This window comes from Oxyura jamaicensis, chromosome 1 (genome assembly GCF_011077185.1).
Source record: "Oxyura jamaicensis isolate SHBP4307 breed ruddy duck chromosome 1, BPBGC_Ojam_1.0, whole genome shotgun sequence".
Classification (NCBI taxonomy): Eukaryota; Metazoa; Chordata; class Aves; order Anseriformes; family Anatidae; genus Oxyura; species Oxyura jamaicensis.
The window spans coordinates 30,913,608-30,928,670 of NC_048893.1; the positions used below are offsets into that span (position 1 = coordinate 30,913,608).

At 44.2% G+C, this 15,063-nt stretch overlaps 1 protein-coding gene across 1 annotated transcript in view; it reads right to left on the reverse strand.

Annotated features, from left to right (window-relative positions):
- The window catches only part of YAF2 (YY1 associated factor 2), a 27,562-nt gene extending 16,043 nt beyond the window's left edge, over positions 1-11,519 (reverse strand). Inside the window, exons 1-2 of the mRNA XM_035327747.1 lie at positions 11,306-11,519; positions 10,940-11,065 (exon numbers count right to left, since the gene is read on the reverse strand). Coding sequence (XP_035183638.1) covers positions 10,940-11,065; positions 11,306-11,331 — 152 coding nt within the window. The 5' untranslated portion in view covers positions 11,332-11,519. The remainder of the gene's footprint in view (positions 1-10,939; positions 11,066-11,305) is intronic.
- Positions 11,520-15,063: the final 3,544 nt, after the last annotated feature.

Below are 15,063 nucleotides of genomic sequence, written 5' to 3' on the forward strand. Positions count from 1 at the left end.
AAAGAAAGAAAGAAAGAAAGAAAGAAAGAAAGAAAGAAAGAAAGAAAAAAAAAGACTCCTTTCTGCATAAGCACATAAGTGATACTACTCAAAGCAAAATGAAAAGATTTAGGAACACTGTGTATACTAAGTAGCCCTGTGAACACTATAGCCAATTAGATACTGCAACCTGTGGTCTACGCAGAAGCTAGCAGTGCATGTAATGATGCTACTCTACATCTTCAGCAGTTAAAATCACATTATGAGAAGCAAAAAAATATTTCCCATTCTGTTTCTTGTAATACAAATACAATAGTTGCTAGAAATTAAATTACATCACCAGCACGAGAAGCACTCTGTGGATTCTGACACAGATAAGCTCACCCTCTCTCAGTCATCAGTTCTCTATTAAGCTATTCATAGAATAAAAACTACCAGATTAAACTACGTTTAGCTTGCTGTGTCACATGAATATGCTCATGCTAATCACCACACAAAGCCATCTTGTGAGAAACTAGTCTTTATTTCCACACTGAAGCAGCTCATGATTAAATGCATCTTCAGGATCGATAATTTACTCTGTTACCCCACGTTATTTTTTCTCATTACCATCACTTCTGTCATATTCTGGAGTGTTAACGGTATGTTAAGCTCCCTCTGCAAAGAAAGACAACTGAATAATTATGACAGTGCAAACAATGGAGCTAGCGGTCTGTATGGGAGCACATAACGTACACCCATCTGCATATTGCAGAGCAACAATGCCATTTCCACACATACTATATAGATTTGAATCCTAACTTTCAGCCAGCTCTGATTTCCAGGGCTTTTAAATTCCTAGCTGTTTTACGCTGTGAATCATTTACTTGGAATTCATCCATTCGGTGCATTTCTAGCAATTCTGTCTTTCAATAAAAGCTGATTCAATTAGAATAGACTTACAAGACCCATATGGTTTTATCAGTCACTGTATAAATGTGCAGAAAACTACCCCTTGAGGCAGTGTCCCTATTTAATCATTCCCTTAAAGGGAATGCCCTATTTTCCAGATGACATTTAACAGATGAAGCCAGCAAGACTCCCGAAGACTACGGCTACACTGCACAACTGTCTGCCCTAAGAAGAAATATTTGTATTGGGACCTTTAGAATGCCCAAATTCTTCTTCACGGATACTTTTTAAAGCAGCCATCAAATGTTATTTTCCAACAACCAGTTTTAAAGCTTCAACCTCTCGCATGCTGTTATTAGAAATTCTTCTCCATATGCCACAAACTGTGGCTCACTGATGCTCAGCACAAGCGATAGCTATACTGAAAATATCCTGTTTGAGAAACATATGGGCACCAACCAATCTGTGCTTCCCAGTTGACAACGTGCTATTTGTGAGCAGGGGTCAGGAAGCTCAATTTCCTTAACAACATCCCCTGAGGAGGCGGTATCTGGGAGTCTGCACAGAAGGCAGTGGGCACAGTCTTTTTAGACCTCTAGATCCTTGGGATTTATAGGGAAGTGACCTCTCCCAACTTCCAATCCCACAAAGGACTGGATCCTCCAGGCTGCTTCTCTGTCCCCTTCCTGTAGAAACTGTGATGCTTCTTGCACCTACGCAAAAAAAAAAAAAAAAAAAAAATGCATGCAAAACATGAGGTTCATGCTGCAGAAGCACGGTCATCGTTGCACAAAACAGGGTCAATACTTGGCACAACTTATTTTGTGACCAAACAGGAAGGAGCTAGTTTGGGAGCCATCCTACCTGTTCTGCACAGTGGCTATGCTTGGTCTCCCCAGAAGGTTGTAGCATTCTAGACGCTTCCTCCACTTCTAGACAGTCACCCGCACAAAGATGTCTGTCTTAAGAAGGGGAAGAGACTACACGCTCCCCCTAAAACCAAGTCTCTATAATGTTCTTCAGGAAAGATATATAGTGACAGAAAAAGATGCCATCATCATCAGACTTCACCTTTTCCTCTTCCCTTCTCATCCAATTACAGAACTTCTAGCTCATGACACCAATCACAGAATTCAATGATATTTGTACAAAATAACCGTCCTTTCTCTGAATGTGTCAAACTAACCTTTTTCCAGCTTTTAGAGTCAGGAACTCTATTTTAAAAATAAACTTTAAAGCCCCCACTGATATATATATTTTTTTCTCCTATCGAGCACTGTCATTTGAACTGTGCAGCTCAGATACAGCATATTCAAGCATTACGGAAAAGCTTACAGATGAATCCTGGACTTTCAGTAAGTTAGAATAGGAAAACTTTCAATTATTCTTTTTTTTCTTTTTTTTCCCTTCAGCTCCTAAGAAAACAAGAAAAAACTTGTAGCAGACCTCAAGGTCATATCTTGTAGTCTTCAACTTGACTTCTGATGAGAAGTTTGGCAGACAAAATCCTACTGACAACATTCTGCAGCTCAACTCTCCAAGTTGAAGCCTGCTCTACATCAACGTACCACATACCAGCGGAGCGCGCTTCAGAGAACAGACAATCCTCAGGATCTCTCTGTCCTACTTAAACCAGTGTAAGCTGTAGGAAAGCAGACAAAATGAACACTTAATATTTGGTCCCACTAGCCTACATTTTAAGGATTTTGTAGCCGGCTGTACCAGCCAAGAAGAGAATACATCATTTGACACCACATGAAAAATTTCTGCAGAGCATACTGTCCTAACCTGACTTTCAAGATGAGGTACAGATACTTGAATTGAGCTGTATTAAACAGGACCAGGCACAGTAGGCAGTCATAACAGTAAGGGATAAACTGTTACAAAAAGTCATGGGGCAGAAAACACAGCTTCTAATCACTCTAAGTGATATGAGACCTTCCTTCTTACCAGCAAGACTTTTCTTTTAAGGGATTTAGTCTTTAGTCTTATTGCAGGTTTTTATTCAAATGTCACTACATTTCAGGCCGTGACAGCTGATTAATTTCTCCAGAAAAGACACAGTAAGCAAGAATACCACTGACGGCCCTGAAAACAAAGATGACATTTCCACTAACAAAAAAAATAGTTAAAAAAAAACTAAACATATCGAAGCACATACCGCTCATGCCCAAAAGAAAAGTACTTAATCATGGAAACAGAAAGGAAGACATCTATCCACTATCAAACAAAGAAAGCAAGCAAATACCAGAAGGCATAAAGGCTTCTTTGCTTCAGTCTCCACATGAAAGTTTAATTCCATATAACCAAATTAAACGAGGGGTTAGGAGTACAAATTCAAATGAGAAACAGACCAGACTACTGAATGCTGTATGTGGCAGTCAACGGCATATAATGAAATGCACTCTTGGAAACAAATTGAACCAAAAAAGGAAAAGAGAAGTCACAAGATCGGCAAATAAAAATGCAGGAAATAACAAATGACTCAGCCTAACTCAAATTTCATAACGATACTAGAAGAAAATTATTTAACAACTAGGAGGATATAAAGGATAAAGCCAATTGGCTTGAAACACTCAAGATTTTCTAAGGGACTAATTGTCCTAGTGACTAGGAGAAAAGCAATACACAAACCCGAGCCTTGACTTGCAGCACCATCAAAAATACATTCTTTCACTCAAGCTACATTATGATGGGGATGAAGTTGTCCAGAATGAAGTTCAGAATCAGATTTGTTTGTTTTTAATTGCTCTCAACTACCAACTGAAGGTGTACGATAGCATTTACAGTGACGTTCTACAGCTAAACTATTTAATACACTTAATCGTGATTTGGAATAGGGAGCAGAACAAGCGAACAGCACCAAGTTGAAAGATGCTAAGAACTAACTGCCAAGATCGTCCTGAGTTAAGACACCTCAAAAATCACAACAATGAAATCACAAGAAAGATAGCATAAAGCCTCAAACTGCATAAAAAATACAAAACTATCTGAGTAATAATGTGACACAAAAGGACAGGAGACTGTAGTGGATCGAGTAGAACACACGGCACAGAGAAGCCACCACCATGATACTGTTGAACAAAAGGAAAATCCTCATACAGGGAAGTAACAACATCAGACACCATCATTTACCAGGAACGTGGAAAGGAATAATCCAACTAAGCATTACACTAGGAATTACACAGCTGAAGGCATGTCCTCAATCTAAGCTTCGGTAGTTAGAAACGGGCATGCAAACTGAAGTGTCAAGAATAAAGAATTATGATATAAACTGAAAAGAAAACATCTCTTATCTGACAGGGTTGCTGCAATCTTGTTTTTCTGAGAAAGACTTAGAGAGAACAAGTGAGTGAACATGGAGACCATAACCCAAATAACCAAAGAACTACAAATACATTGGAAAATTGACTGGGGGAGTACAAAATCAACTTATCTTACTGAGCAGAGAGGTTAGGTATCTGGAAAAACATCAAGGATAAAAGTACTAGAAACAAGCTGTAGGTTAGTCTCCTTCACTGGAGACTTGTTAGGACAAAGATAATGTTAGACGTTGTCCCGGTTTACTCATCCTCTTTCAACACAGGGTGAAGGTCTAGCTCACAGCAAGACCTTATCCATCCAGCATTCCTAATGCAACATGGAAGAATCAAAAGAGACACACTAGCCTTTTTAGAACCATCCCTAAAATGAACCCAAATCTATTCAAAGCTTCTATTACTTTAGTATGTATGGAAGACAAACGCTGATCTATTTTTCTTGGCCTTGGTACAATCCAGCTGAGCAAGCCATTCTTAACTGTGACCCTGCTGTGCCCATTCACCAAGATGTTTTTCCAGAGGGCACATCTGCTAACTCCACTGTGAGCTCCGAGATCTCGGACACATCTAAGACGTTTTTCCTCCTGTTCAACAGTTCTGACACCATTAGCTATCGTAGGAGGGGAAGAGAGAAAGTTTATATAAAATCATTGGTTTTCTTCTACTACATGTTTCTTTCTTTAATTATGTAAGGCACATAAACACAGAAGGTCAAGCCACAATGACAGTTACCTAAATTTCTGACCAAAGGTGACTGCTGATATGACTATCATATTTAATATGATACAAAAAGAAACAACTAACCTAGGTTTAAATCAACTGTCAAAGTTACATAAAACAGGCCCTACTGGGTCTTAGCCTAATATCAAGTAAAATACTGTTTGTTTCATTCTGAGGAGAATGTATTAAAAATAGAAAAGTGAAAAAAAAAAATAAAAGCCAAGGTATAATAGACACCAACTAAGAGTTATAGGAAAAAGGAAAAAGAGACACCTAAAAATACCGAACTCATGATTAAAAACAAAAACACATTTTTCATTAGCCGTTTAGAGTAATTGATTGAAGTATCTCTCAGGTTCATAACAACAAAGATTAACAATAGGATCGGTATTAAAAATAAAGCTTATGTAGTTTTTCGAAACTGTGGCTGCTCATGTTGACTGGCTCCCCATTGCATTCTGTATTCCTCCAACAAGCCATGGCTATCAACTGCATCAACAAGAGCCACCGCAATCAATAAAAAATTACTTCATTGTTTCATTAGAGAAACAAAACACCACTAATGTGCAAAATGCTGAAACTTCACTACACTTTTCAGGGAAAATAATTTCTAAATAAGTTTATTAATAATTCCAAAGGTTACTTGTAAAAACTAATTTTAAAATAAGCACTGAAGTCCAGAATGACTAGATTATCTGTTGGCTACCTACAAAATAAATGCAAACTATTTATTCATGCTCTTCCTCAAATTTTCATATTTGAACTAAAACACAAAACTTGTAATACAGAGCTTGGCAAAGTATGGATTATATATGACTTTTCCACTCCCTTCATTCCTGCAAATATTTCCTCCTTCAAACTACCCAAGTAATGAGCAGCTCTTCAGTTTAAGCTCAATTCAGCCATGTATTTGTAAAATCAGCATGACAGGCGGTTCTTCCTCTTTTTCTCCTTCACAACCTTCCCCTGACACGCGCATGCGTGTATACCCAGAAGCTGCGTACTGGAAAGCAGAAGAGAGTCCTCAGCAAGCTGTTGTAAAACAGACATGTTAAACCAGATATACCAGATAAGCACCAACTCTGTCCTCAGCAGCACAGCATTTCGACAGAAATACAAATACCAGATTTGGTTAAATGTAACTGATTTGTGCTTATAAACATCCAGATGGTACATGACTAAACAAATTGCACATATTTTCTGAAGAAAAATGACCTTGATATCCAAGTTAAAAAATTAAGCACTTTATTTATGCTTCTCAAGGCACAAAACAAACTCATGACAGTTTCAAGTAGAGACCTGTATCTCATATTTAGGAGATTGTCAGACGCATAAAATACGCGCGCATATCGAACAGCCACACTCCAAGGCACAAGCAAGGAGCACACCCCAAATCTCAAGAAAACACACAAAGATGGTGTCCTGGTTGCTTATATCTCAGATTAACTCTTCTGTCTGGAATGATTTAAAGTCGGCTTTTCATATCTTAGGCTGAGAGAAAACGATTCAATAATGGAGATCAGTAGTGCACAGGATGTGGAAACCATGCCCTGTTCGGCTGGTTATGTGTGTCTCTATGTCAGCGGTACAAGAGGTTAAATGTAGGCATCCCAATTCCACAGAAATTCACCTTGACCTGAGATGACCTCCTCACTCTGGCCTACCAGTTTCAGGGGCTGCTTTATGTACATGATATTGCACACAGCAGCTGGACCAAGATATGTCTCAGAGAGGAATACCTAAAAAAAAATAATAAATACTAACTTCAGAGAAGTCGCATGTACCTGTTTTATCTCCTTATTCTCCCTGCTAGAAGAAAAATACTTGGGGTTTGAACAGTGTACACTTAGCCTCACAGATTCATAGTTAAGTTTTTATTGAATTCAAAGAAAAAAAAATAGTTCTTAAAATAAGATGAAATAAAGGAATAAGAAGCATTAAGTAGTTTGTACAACAAACCTTCTCCTATTAGTAGCATGGGGAGTATATCAGTGAAAAGATACCCTGGAAGTCTGCCCTTTTTTCTGAATTGAAAAATCACAGAATCCTAAAGCTGATTGTGTACCCTACTCCCCTCTTTTTCTTCACAGCAAGTACTGCAAAGTTTAAAAAGCCAGATTTGCAGTTCCTCCCTCATTATACTCCCCTGGATGCCCGTCCTTTCCACTGAATGGACAAGCAGCTTGTCATAGTGTAGAAAAAGAGAATGGGATCACGCAAGCAGAGACCAAACCACAGTACACATGCGTAAGAACCAAATTAAGAAAAGCAGAGTGACAGGTAATTTGAGGTCCAGGTGCTGTCACTGAGTAACAAGAGCATTAAGAAGATATGAGGAAGAAGGTGCAGAGATGGGATGGAGAGGACAGGAGAGAGCACTAACATACATCCCCTTAGAGAGAATGCCATTCGTCTTCTGTGCTTCTTCCTAGCATGACTGGAACTCTGAACCCTTCCTGAAGAACAGACAAACTGCGAGCAAACACCTCCCGCAGTAAGGTCTGTCCAAGGATCCAGCCCAATTCGTGAAGTTCCACCTGTACTGGTATACTGATTCAGAGAGTGCCATGAAGAGCCAGAAGGAAAGAAACAAACAAAATGGTAAAGTTGCTGAGGCAACTTTCTCTTGGGAAAGCAGTAACTATGAGGGTTGGACCAAATTTGGCAATTACACTGTAACCTTTTCAGGAGCCAAATAATTCATGTCCAGGTTTTCAGCATAATATCATTGCCACTGTTGCTTTTACAGGGGTCTGGACTTTCTCGGTGTTCTAGCAATTACTCTTCTGTACAACACAAGCGACAGAGGGGAAATGATGATTTTCAAATGTTTACATCTCAGGAAAACTTAAACAATTTCATGGGGCAAAGAAATCAAAACACTTATTTAGCCTAAGGACTTCTTCTCTTGCCAAACTTCAATGGCTTTTGCAAACAATAGGGCTTCTCAAAGAGATCACACAAATTCTTTATAATGGAAACTATTAGGCAACCTAAATATAGAGTTGGTTACCAGAGCCCTCTATAACACAGGACGTTAAGGTTCTATTCAGCTTTCCTTACTCATACATCTAATGAACTTCAGCAGGAGATTTGTCCAAGTAGGGAATGATTATTACAGCCCTAGGTTCCTTACATTTGTACAACATCTTTCATCTAGAAAGACTTCAAAATGTTTTAAAGGTCACATATAGAAAATTACTATATTCAGCACAGTCTCCTATCAAGAGGAACATAGTAATTTATCAGTACCCAAGCAACAATACAGAACAATTTTAGGTTAGAAAGTAAATAAGAAAGCCACGTCTACAGGGAGAATGTAGATCCTTGGTGATGTTACCAAATTAAAGTCTGGCAACAGTTCTACGGAAGGCACAGGGATTTCCAACTGGCAGACAGGATCTCAGTTTTACATCTGACTGATAGCACATCTAACTGGCACCACGCTGGGGCACTGGTTTGGTCCTAACCCAAAGAAAAGAGTGCCATCTTGGGAGCCAGTTACACCAGCTCCCGCAGCATCCAGCATTTCTCTCAGATGTCCCCTATCCAAGCACACTCAGATTTAACCATTCAAGGTGACACTACCAAAGAAAAAGCTAAGTTAAGTCCATGACAAAGTCTGCTTCAAACACTCAGTTTAAGAGTATGTTAAAATATGACCAAGAAGTCATAAGAATTAATTCCTCTAATCTTAACAATACCACCAGTTTTAAAGATCGTAATCCATTCCTAGCCCTTAGCATAAAAAGTAATTATTTTGGAGACAAGAAATTATTCAAGAGTGAAAACACACTCACAGCTTACCTAAAAATGTTTCTGTAAAGTTATTTGTACATGATTAATATACAAAATACAACTGTTTGAATCAACCTAATTTCCAGTGGCCTTCAAAAACATTACACTTCACTATGACTGCCTGTTTTTCCATCTATGAATCTGTTCACATTTAGTGAGTTTTAACACTCAAGAGTAGACCTTAAACAGTCTATCACAAAGACATAGATTTCTCTGAACTACAAAGAAGTGATTTACGATGTCTTGTACACATAAGTCTCATTAATTAAAAAAAAAAAAAAAGCTCAGCACACTAATAATTGTGCTAAAGCATCGGCTTAATATGTATAGATATTAAGTTTCAAAATGGAAGACTGAAAAAAAAAAAAAAAAAAGCATTCACAGCATCACCCAAACTCCATAGTACTGTTATTCTGAACAACACTGTGAAAAACATTTTGTTGCATAGGTGGCATGAGCAAATGTTTTAACAAGGCCTCGCTTTGGTGTCTTGTACTTCAGCTCCTTTAAAAAAAAAAAAAAATCCACCCAAATGGCCTTTTGTGTCTCTTTGGCACCCTAATGACTCTCTCCATAGACACAAAGGTCTACTTACTAGCTCAAATCTAATTTCAGAATCGTGGCCTAAAATTGCCTGGTCTGAAAGCCCAACCCGTATTTATCTCACGCCATGTATAAACCCGGAGCTTCACATGCATGTGTAAGTGCGACCCACTTAAACTGTACGGGAAAGAAATCCATAAACCTAGTCAGCTATACATTGTTCAGAGTTTAAGTAGATACATTGATTTCTGTTTCTCAACTAAAACTCTAGGTACCAGAATACCACAGGGGAGCAAGTGGTAACCAGAAAAAAAAAAAAAAAAGGCTCTTAAAACAGTCAAAAACTGTGAAATATTCGAGGGAGGAGAACAAACAAATAAACTCACTCAGTGCTAAGCAGTCCTGAGAAAGCAGTATTATTCTGTTACATGTTTTTTTGGTTTAGTTTCAGTGCTTTTATCCAACTGAGTTTCCAGTGCAACAAAACATCATTTTAAATTGACTTCGCCTATCAAGCTGTCTAGAGGCTAAGGAAGGCTGTAACGTTCATTTGTGCTGTTTCAAAGAGTTTACGTTCCTTCTCTCAGCAATACTATTTTGCTGAATATTACCAATCTGAACACATTTATCTGTGACACAAGCACAACACCGTTCTTGTCACAGGAAGCCACGCTATACGTGACAGATGCAATTTCTCTCAGCACGTTCACCTCACCGATTTCTTTATTTAAAAATAGCAATATTAAGAACTGAAGTTACGGGAAGTACTTCCAATATTCATTCGAGTTTGCAGAAGTCCAGGAAATCAACTTCACGAATAAAGACGAACCTTTTCTGTCAAGTAGTCTGACCCAGTCTTGCACTTAGGATTTCCAACACGTAACATTTCAAACACGTAACGTTTGCAGCAAGTCGCATTCAGCATTGCTTTGAATGATATCTGGAATGTAATTGCTGCTTATGATAGGATTGCAACTTTTATTGCCACTTAAACTTCCCTCGCTGACGGGGTTAGCTAATAGGTATGATAATGGTAACAAAGGATTCTTGAATAATATTCTCTCTGGTTAGCACACTATGGCTACAAGTGCAGTCCTGTTGGCTTTATGAAAGCCTCTGATCCCCAGGCGTGTACGTTTAGGCCGTAATACGGAACAACACATCAGAGGGATGCAGGAACCAGGTAATTCACCGCAAGCTTTCTGACGGGTTCCCAGAGAAAAGGTCCTCCTGGGACGTCACTGCCTCGCGGGGTGCCACATCCATAGGGCGCAAGCCAGCTAATTCCTCCCCGATCGGAGGACAGCTATCGCCTGCCCCTACGGATGCTCTGGGGCAACACGGCTCTGCGACGAGTTCAAACAATAAAATAAAAAGAGGAGGGGGGTACTGGTGAGGAGAAGTTAAACTCACGGAATAAAAAGGAGCCTGCAAGGCAAAGGCTGAGGGCGAGCATCTTCGTGGGCAGGCTGCGGGGAGGGCTGCTCTCCTCCGGCCAGGGCACGGCCTCTGCGGGGTCAGCCTCGCGCGGGGCTCGCCCTCCGGTCCCCGCAGAGGCAGGCAGGTAGCGGGGAGCTGCGGGGCCGGCCGGGGGCCCCTCTCCCGGTGTCCCCCCCCCCCTCGATTACAGCCCCCTGCAGCCCTCCACGGCCCCGCTGCCCCCGGCGGGGCCTTCCCCCGGCACTCACCGTGTGGAGGTGCCCTTCCTCACGTCGCACATCATGCACTTGAAGGCCTCGGCGCTGTTGCGGAAGGTGCAGACGCTGCAGTCCCAGTAGCCCTCGTCCGAGGAGGGTTTCGGCTGCCGCTTCGGCCTGCGGGGGGGACACGGGCGGGCAGGGGGGGGCACGGCAGGGGGGGGCAGGCGGGCGGGGGGGGCACCGGGGGGGACACCGGGCTCGCCGCCCTCACGCCGCCGCCCCCCTTCTCCCCCCCAGCCCTCCCCGGGCGCCATCGCCGCCGGGCCCCGGCGAGGAGGAGGAGGAGGAGGAGGAGGAAGAGGAGGAGGAGGAGGCGGAGGAAGGCAGTGCCGCTGCCCCTACCCCTACCCCTACCTGGTCGGGCTCTTCTTGTCTCCCATGCCGGCTCCAGACGCGTGCCCAGCCCGGCCCCGGCGCGGCCCTTTGTGTATTTGTCAACAAGGAGCAGCGCGGGCGGGGGGCTCGCAGCCTCTAACGGGGACCCGGGGAGGAGGAGCCGCCGCCGCAACCCCCAGCTGTCGGGGAAACTCCTGCCGCCGCCGCGCTGCCCCCTCCTCCCTCACGTGTCCCCCCGCCGCCAACCAGCGGCCGCCCGCAGGCCGCGGAGCCCGGCGGGCCCCGCTCCGCCGCCGCTTCGCCACGGCCGCCGCCGCCGGCAGCGGGGGAGGCTCGGGGCGCTGCGGGACGGGCGGCGGGGACGGGCCCCGGAGCCGCTGCGGGCGGCCGAGGGGGAAGGAGAAGGGGAAGGGAGGGAGGAGCGGGGCGGCGCGGGGACCCGCGGCCATTGTCCCGTCGGGAGCCGGCCCCCGAGGCCGAGCCTGAGCCCTGCCGAAGGGCTGGGGCAGAGCCCCGCTGGGGAGGTCGGGGGGGGTGCGGGCCTGCCCGGTTAGCCCCTGGAAGGAGGCTGCTGGGTGTCGGCGGAAACGCCTGGCTTGCCCCGTGCGCCTTCCCGGGCGGTGCAGGCCGTCCTTGGCGGAAACCAAGCGCTTCGCGGGGTGCTGCTGAGAAGCCTCGGTGCGAACCGGCCGTCAGATGGGTGCTGGGCTACAACGGGAGCGCTGCCACCCAGCACCCGCGTGCACCGCTCCTCCGTTGCACGTAAAACCATTCATCAGCCTGGTTCTCATTTCACCATGTCAGCGTGACACAAAACAGTTGTTACCTGTGTTATCTCCGTGCACAGGAGCCCCAGTCACAGACTAGGATGCCATTTTGCAAGATGCTGTACAAACAGAACAAAGAGCACATGTCCTGAGTACGTAACAGCCAGCGGCTAGGCACAGGTAGATGGCAGAGTGCAAGCAGACAATAAGGTGGTGTTGGTCAGCATCGTGCTGGTCAAAACTGCAGCATTGCCTTTGTCAAGAAGCGATGGGATTTGGAGAAAAAAATTATGCCCAAGGGGAGCTTCACCCAAGTGTGGATGAGCATAACTGAAGATGTTGACATTCCTGAAAATATAGCAGATGAACAATAGGTAAACTTTTCATTTCTGAATGCCAGCTTGTCAAGGAATTTCAGCTAGAACTATTGGGATATGAAGAAGAAAAAGAAAATGTGGGTAAAGCATTTGACATCTTACAGAAGCAAGGAAAGATCTATTGCAGCATTTACATTTGTATAAAAGTACTAATACTTTTGCAGGATCCACTGTTTTCTGCGTCTTCCTAGTAATCCAGTACAGCAGCAGTTTGAAGTCTGTGTAGTATTTCACACATGAATTTGGTCATTTATCCTAATTTCCTTCTGCATTTGCATCCTGTTACTAGTATTGTTATTTTCCCCACTTTCTGATCTTTTCTTTCTTTATCTGCCTTGCCTTTCCCTTTCTTCCTCTACTGCAATTTCTTTCTATTTTTATGCTACTCACAGAGGCTAGCATAAATTACAAATAAAATGTATGGGTTGCACATCTGGGGATGGTCCAACCCTGCTACAGACAGCTGGCCTGGATTAATTTGCATGTAGTTAGACCTTGTGGTGGATTTACCCAGCTGGGCAGCTGAACTCCACCGCAACCACTCTCTCACTCCTCCTCCTCAAAGGGAAAGGAGGAGAAAATACGATGAAACGGGTTCAAGGGTTGAGATAAGGACAGGGAGATCACTCAACAATTATTGTCATGGGCAAAAATAGATTCAACATAGGGAGGTTAATATATATCATTACCTATCACAAACAACAGTGAGAAACAAAGCAAACTGAGAACACCTTCCCCCCATCCACCATCCACCATCTTTTACCTCCTCCCCATCCCCAAGCGGCGCAGGTGTACAGAATGGGCAATGGGCACGGTCCCTCTCTGCCCCTGCTCCCCGTGGGGTCCCTCCCACGGGATGCCGTCCCCCCCGAACTGAGCCTGCGGGGGCTGCCCACAGGCAGCAGCTCTTCAAGCACTGCTCCCACATGGCTCTGTACCATGGGGTCCATCCCCCAGGAGCAAACTGCTCCAGCACGGATCCCCCATGGGTGGCAGCTCCCCCCAGACCCCCTGCTCCTGCGTGGGCTCCTCTCCACGGGCTGCAGCTCCGGCCCGGGGCCTGCTCCTGCGGGGGCTCTCCATGGGCCGCAGCCTCCTCCAGGCCACATCCACCTGCTCCACCGGGGGCTCCTCCACGGGCTGCAGCGTGGAGATCTGCTCCATGTGGGACCCATGGGCTGCAGGGGGACAGCCTGCTGCACCAGGGGCCTCTCCACAGGCTGCAGGGGAACTGCTGCTGTGTGCCTGGAGCACCTCCTGCCCTCCTGCTGCACTGACCTGGGGCTCTGCAGGGCTGCTTCTCTCACATTTTCTCACTCCTTTTTCTTAACTCTGCTCTCCCAGAAGCCCAACCAGCGTCGCTCACTGGCTTGGCTCTGGCCAGCAGTGGGTCCCTTTTCGAGCCAGCTGGAGCTGGCTCTGATCTGACATGGGGCAGCTGCTGGGCCACCCCTGCAGCCCCCTGCTACCAAAACCTTGCCACATAATCCAATTCAGATGTCTACGTGAACTAGACACCCAGACCCAGACCCCTGCAGGGAGAAACAAGTTCCTCCGGAAGGTGATTCATCTCATGCTAAGACAGGATTTCCATGCCTATGGGGACCATTTTTCTCCGTTGACTATGAAGAGAGCTTTGCATGAATAGTCCAGAACACATCTACCCTATAAAATTATACAAGTACGAGACAACTCTCATTCCTGCTTGAATCTCCCCAAATAGATATCTATTGACAAGAAGCAGTAGAGAAACCTGTCTCCTTGTGCCCTTTTACATAGTGCATTCACCCCACCATACAAATACAACATTTTCCCCCTTTCAGAAAGCAGTGATTTTGAAACAAAGCTCTTTCTCTTGACCTTTCCTCTGTCACAGCATACTGTTTCCATACCGATTATGAGAAACAATACAGAACTGCCACCGATGGTTACAAAACACTGGGATGTGTTGTAATCCCACAGGAGCTATTCTTGGAGAGAAGCGTTCCTAGCCAGCAGGGAGAATCACAACTGCCAGCCACAAATGTTATTCCTAACAGCCGAGTAATCTTTCCAGTTGTCGTGTTCCAGACCTTCTGCTGCATGGACATCACCCAAACCACTGTGCTTAAAGATCGTGATGTTTTCCCAGCAGCATTTGGCCTCTTTCCCACTGAACTCCCAACTAATGCCTGTTTTGGGAGCTCCAAGGTGATTCAGGTTGGGGCGTTCAAAAGTTCAAGTGGTTGGGTCATGGTGCCCTCTCTGTGCAAGGATGAGTCTTATTCTTGGAAAGTACTTAAGAGGAAAGAAAGGCCATTTTTCTCATATATTCTCTCTACAAATAGGAGCATGAGAAAACACCAGTGAAAGCTCCAAGCTGTCCCAGATCATTTCTACAACTGAAATGGTGGTAGTTTGTCATAGGACCAAGGGGGAGGGGTAGTTGCTGCATGTAGTGTTCTTCAGTTCACAAGAAAGCCGGATTAAACAACTCCAAGCAAATCCTGAACTTAGTAACAGAATTTTGCTCTGGGATGGACAAAAATCTACCATATTACCGGCAAGTCCGTGTGAGAGTACCTCTGAGTACTGAGAACCCAGAGAACTGTATTTCTTTCTTCTCTCAAAATACTGACCTTTGTCCACTTAT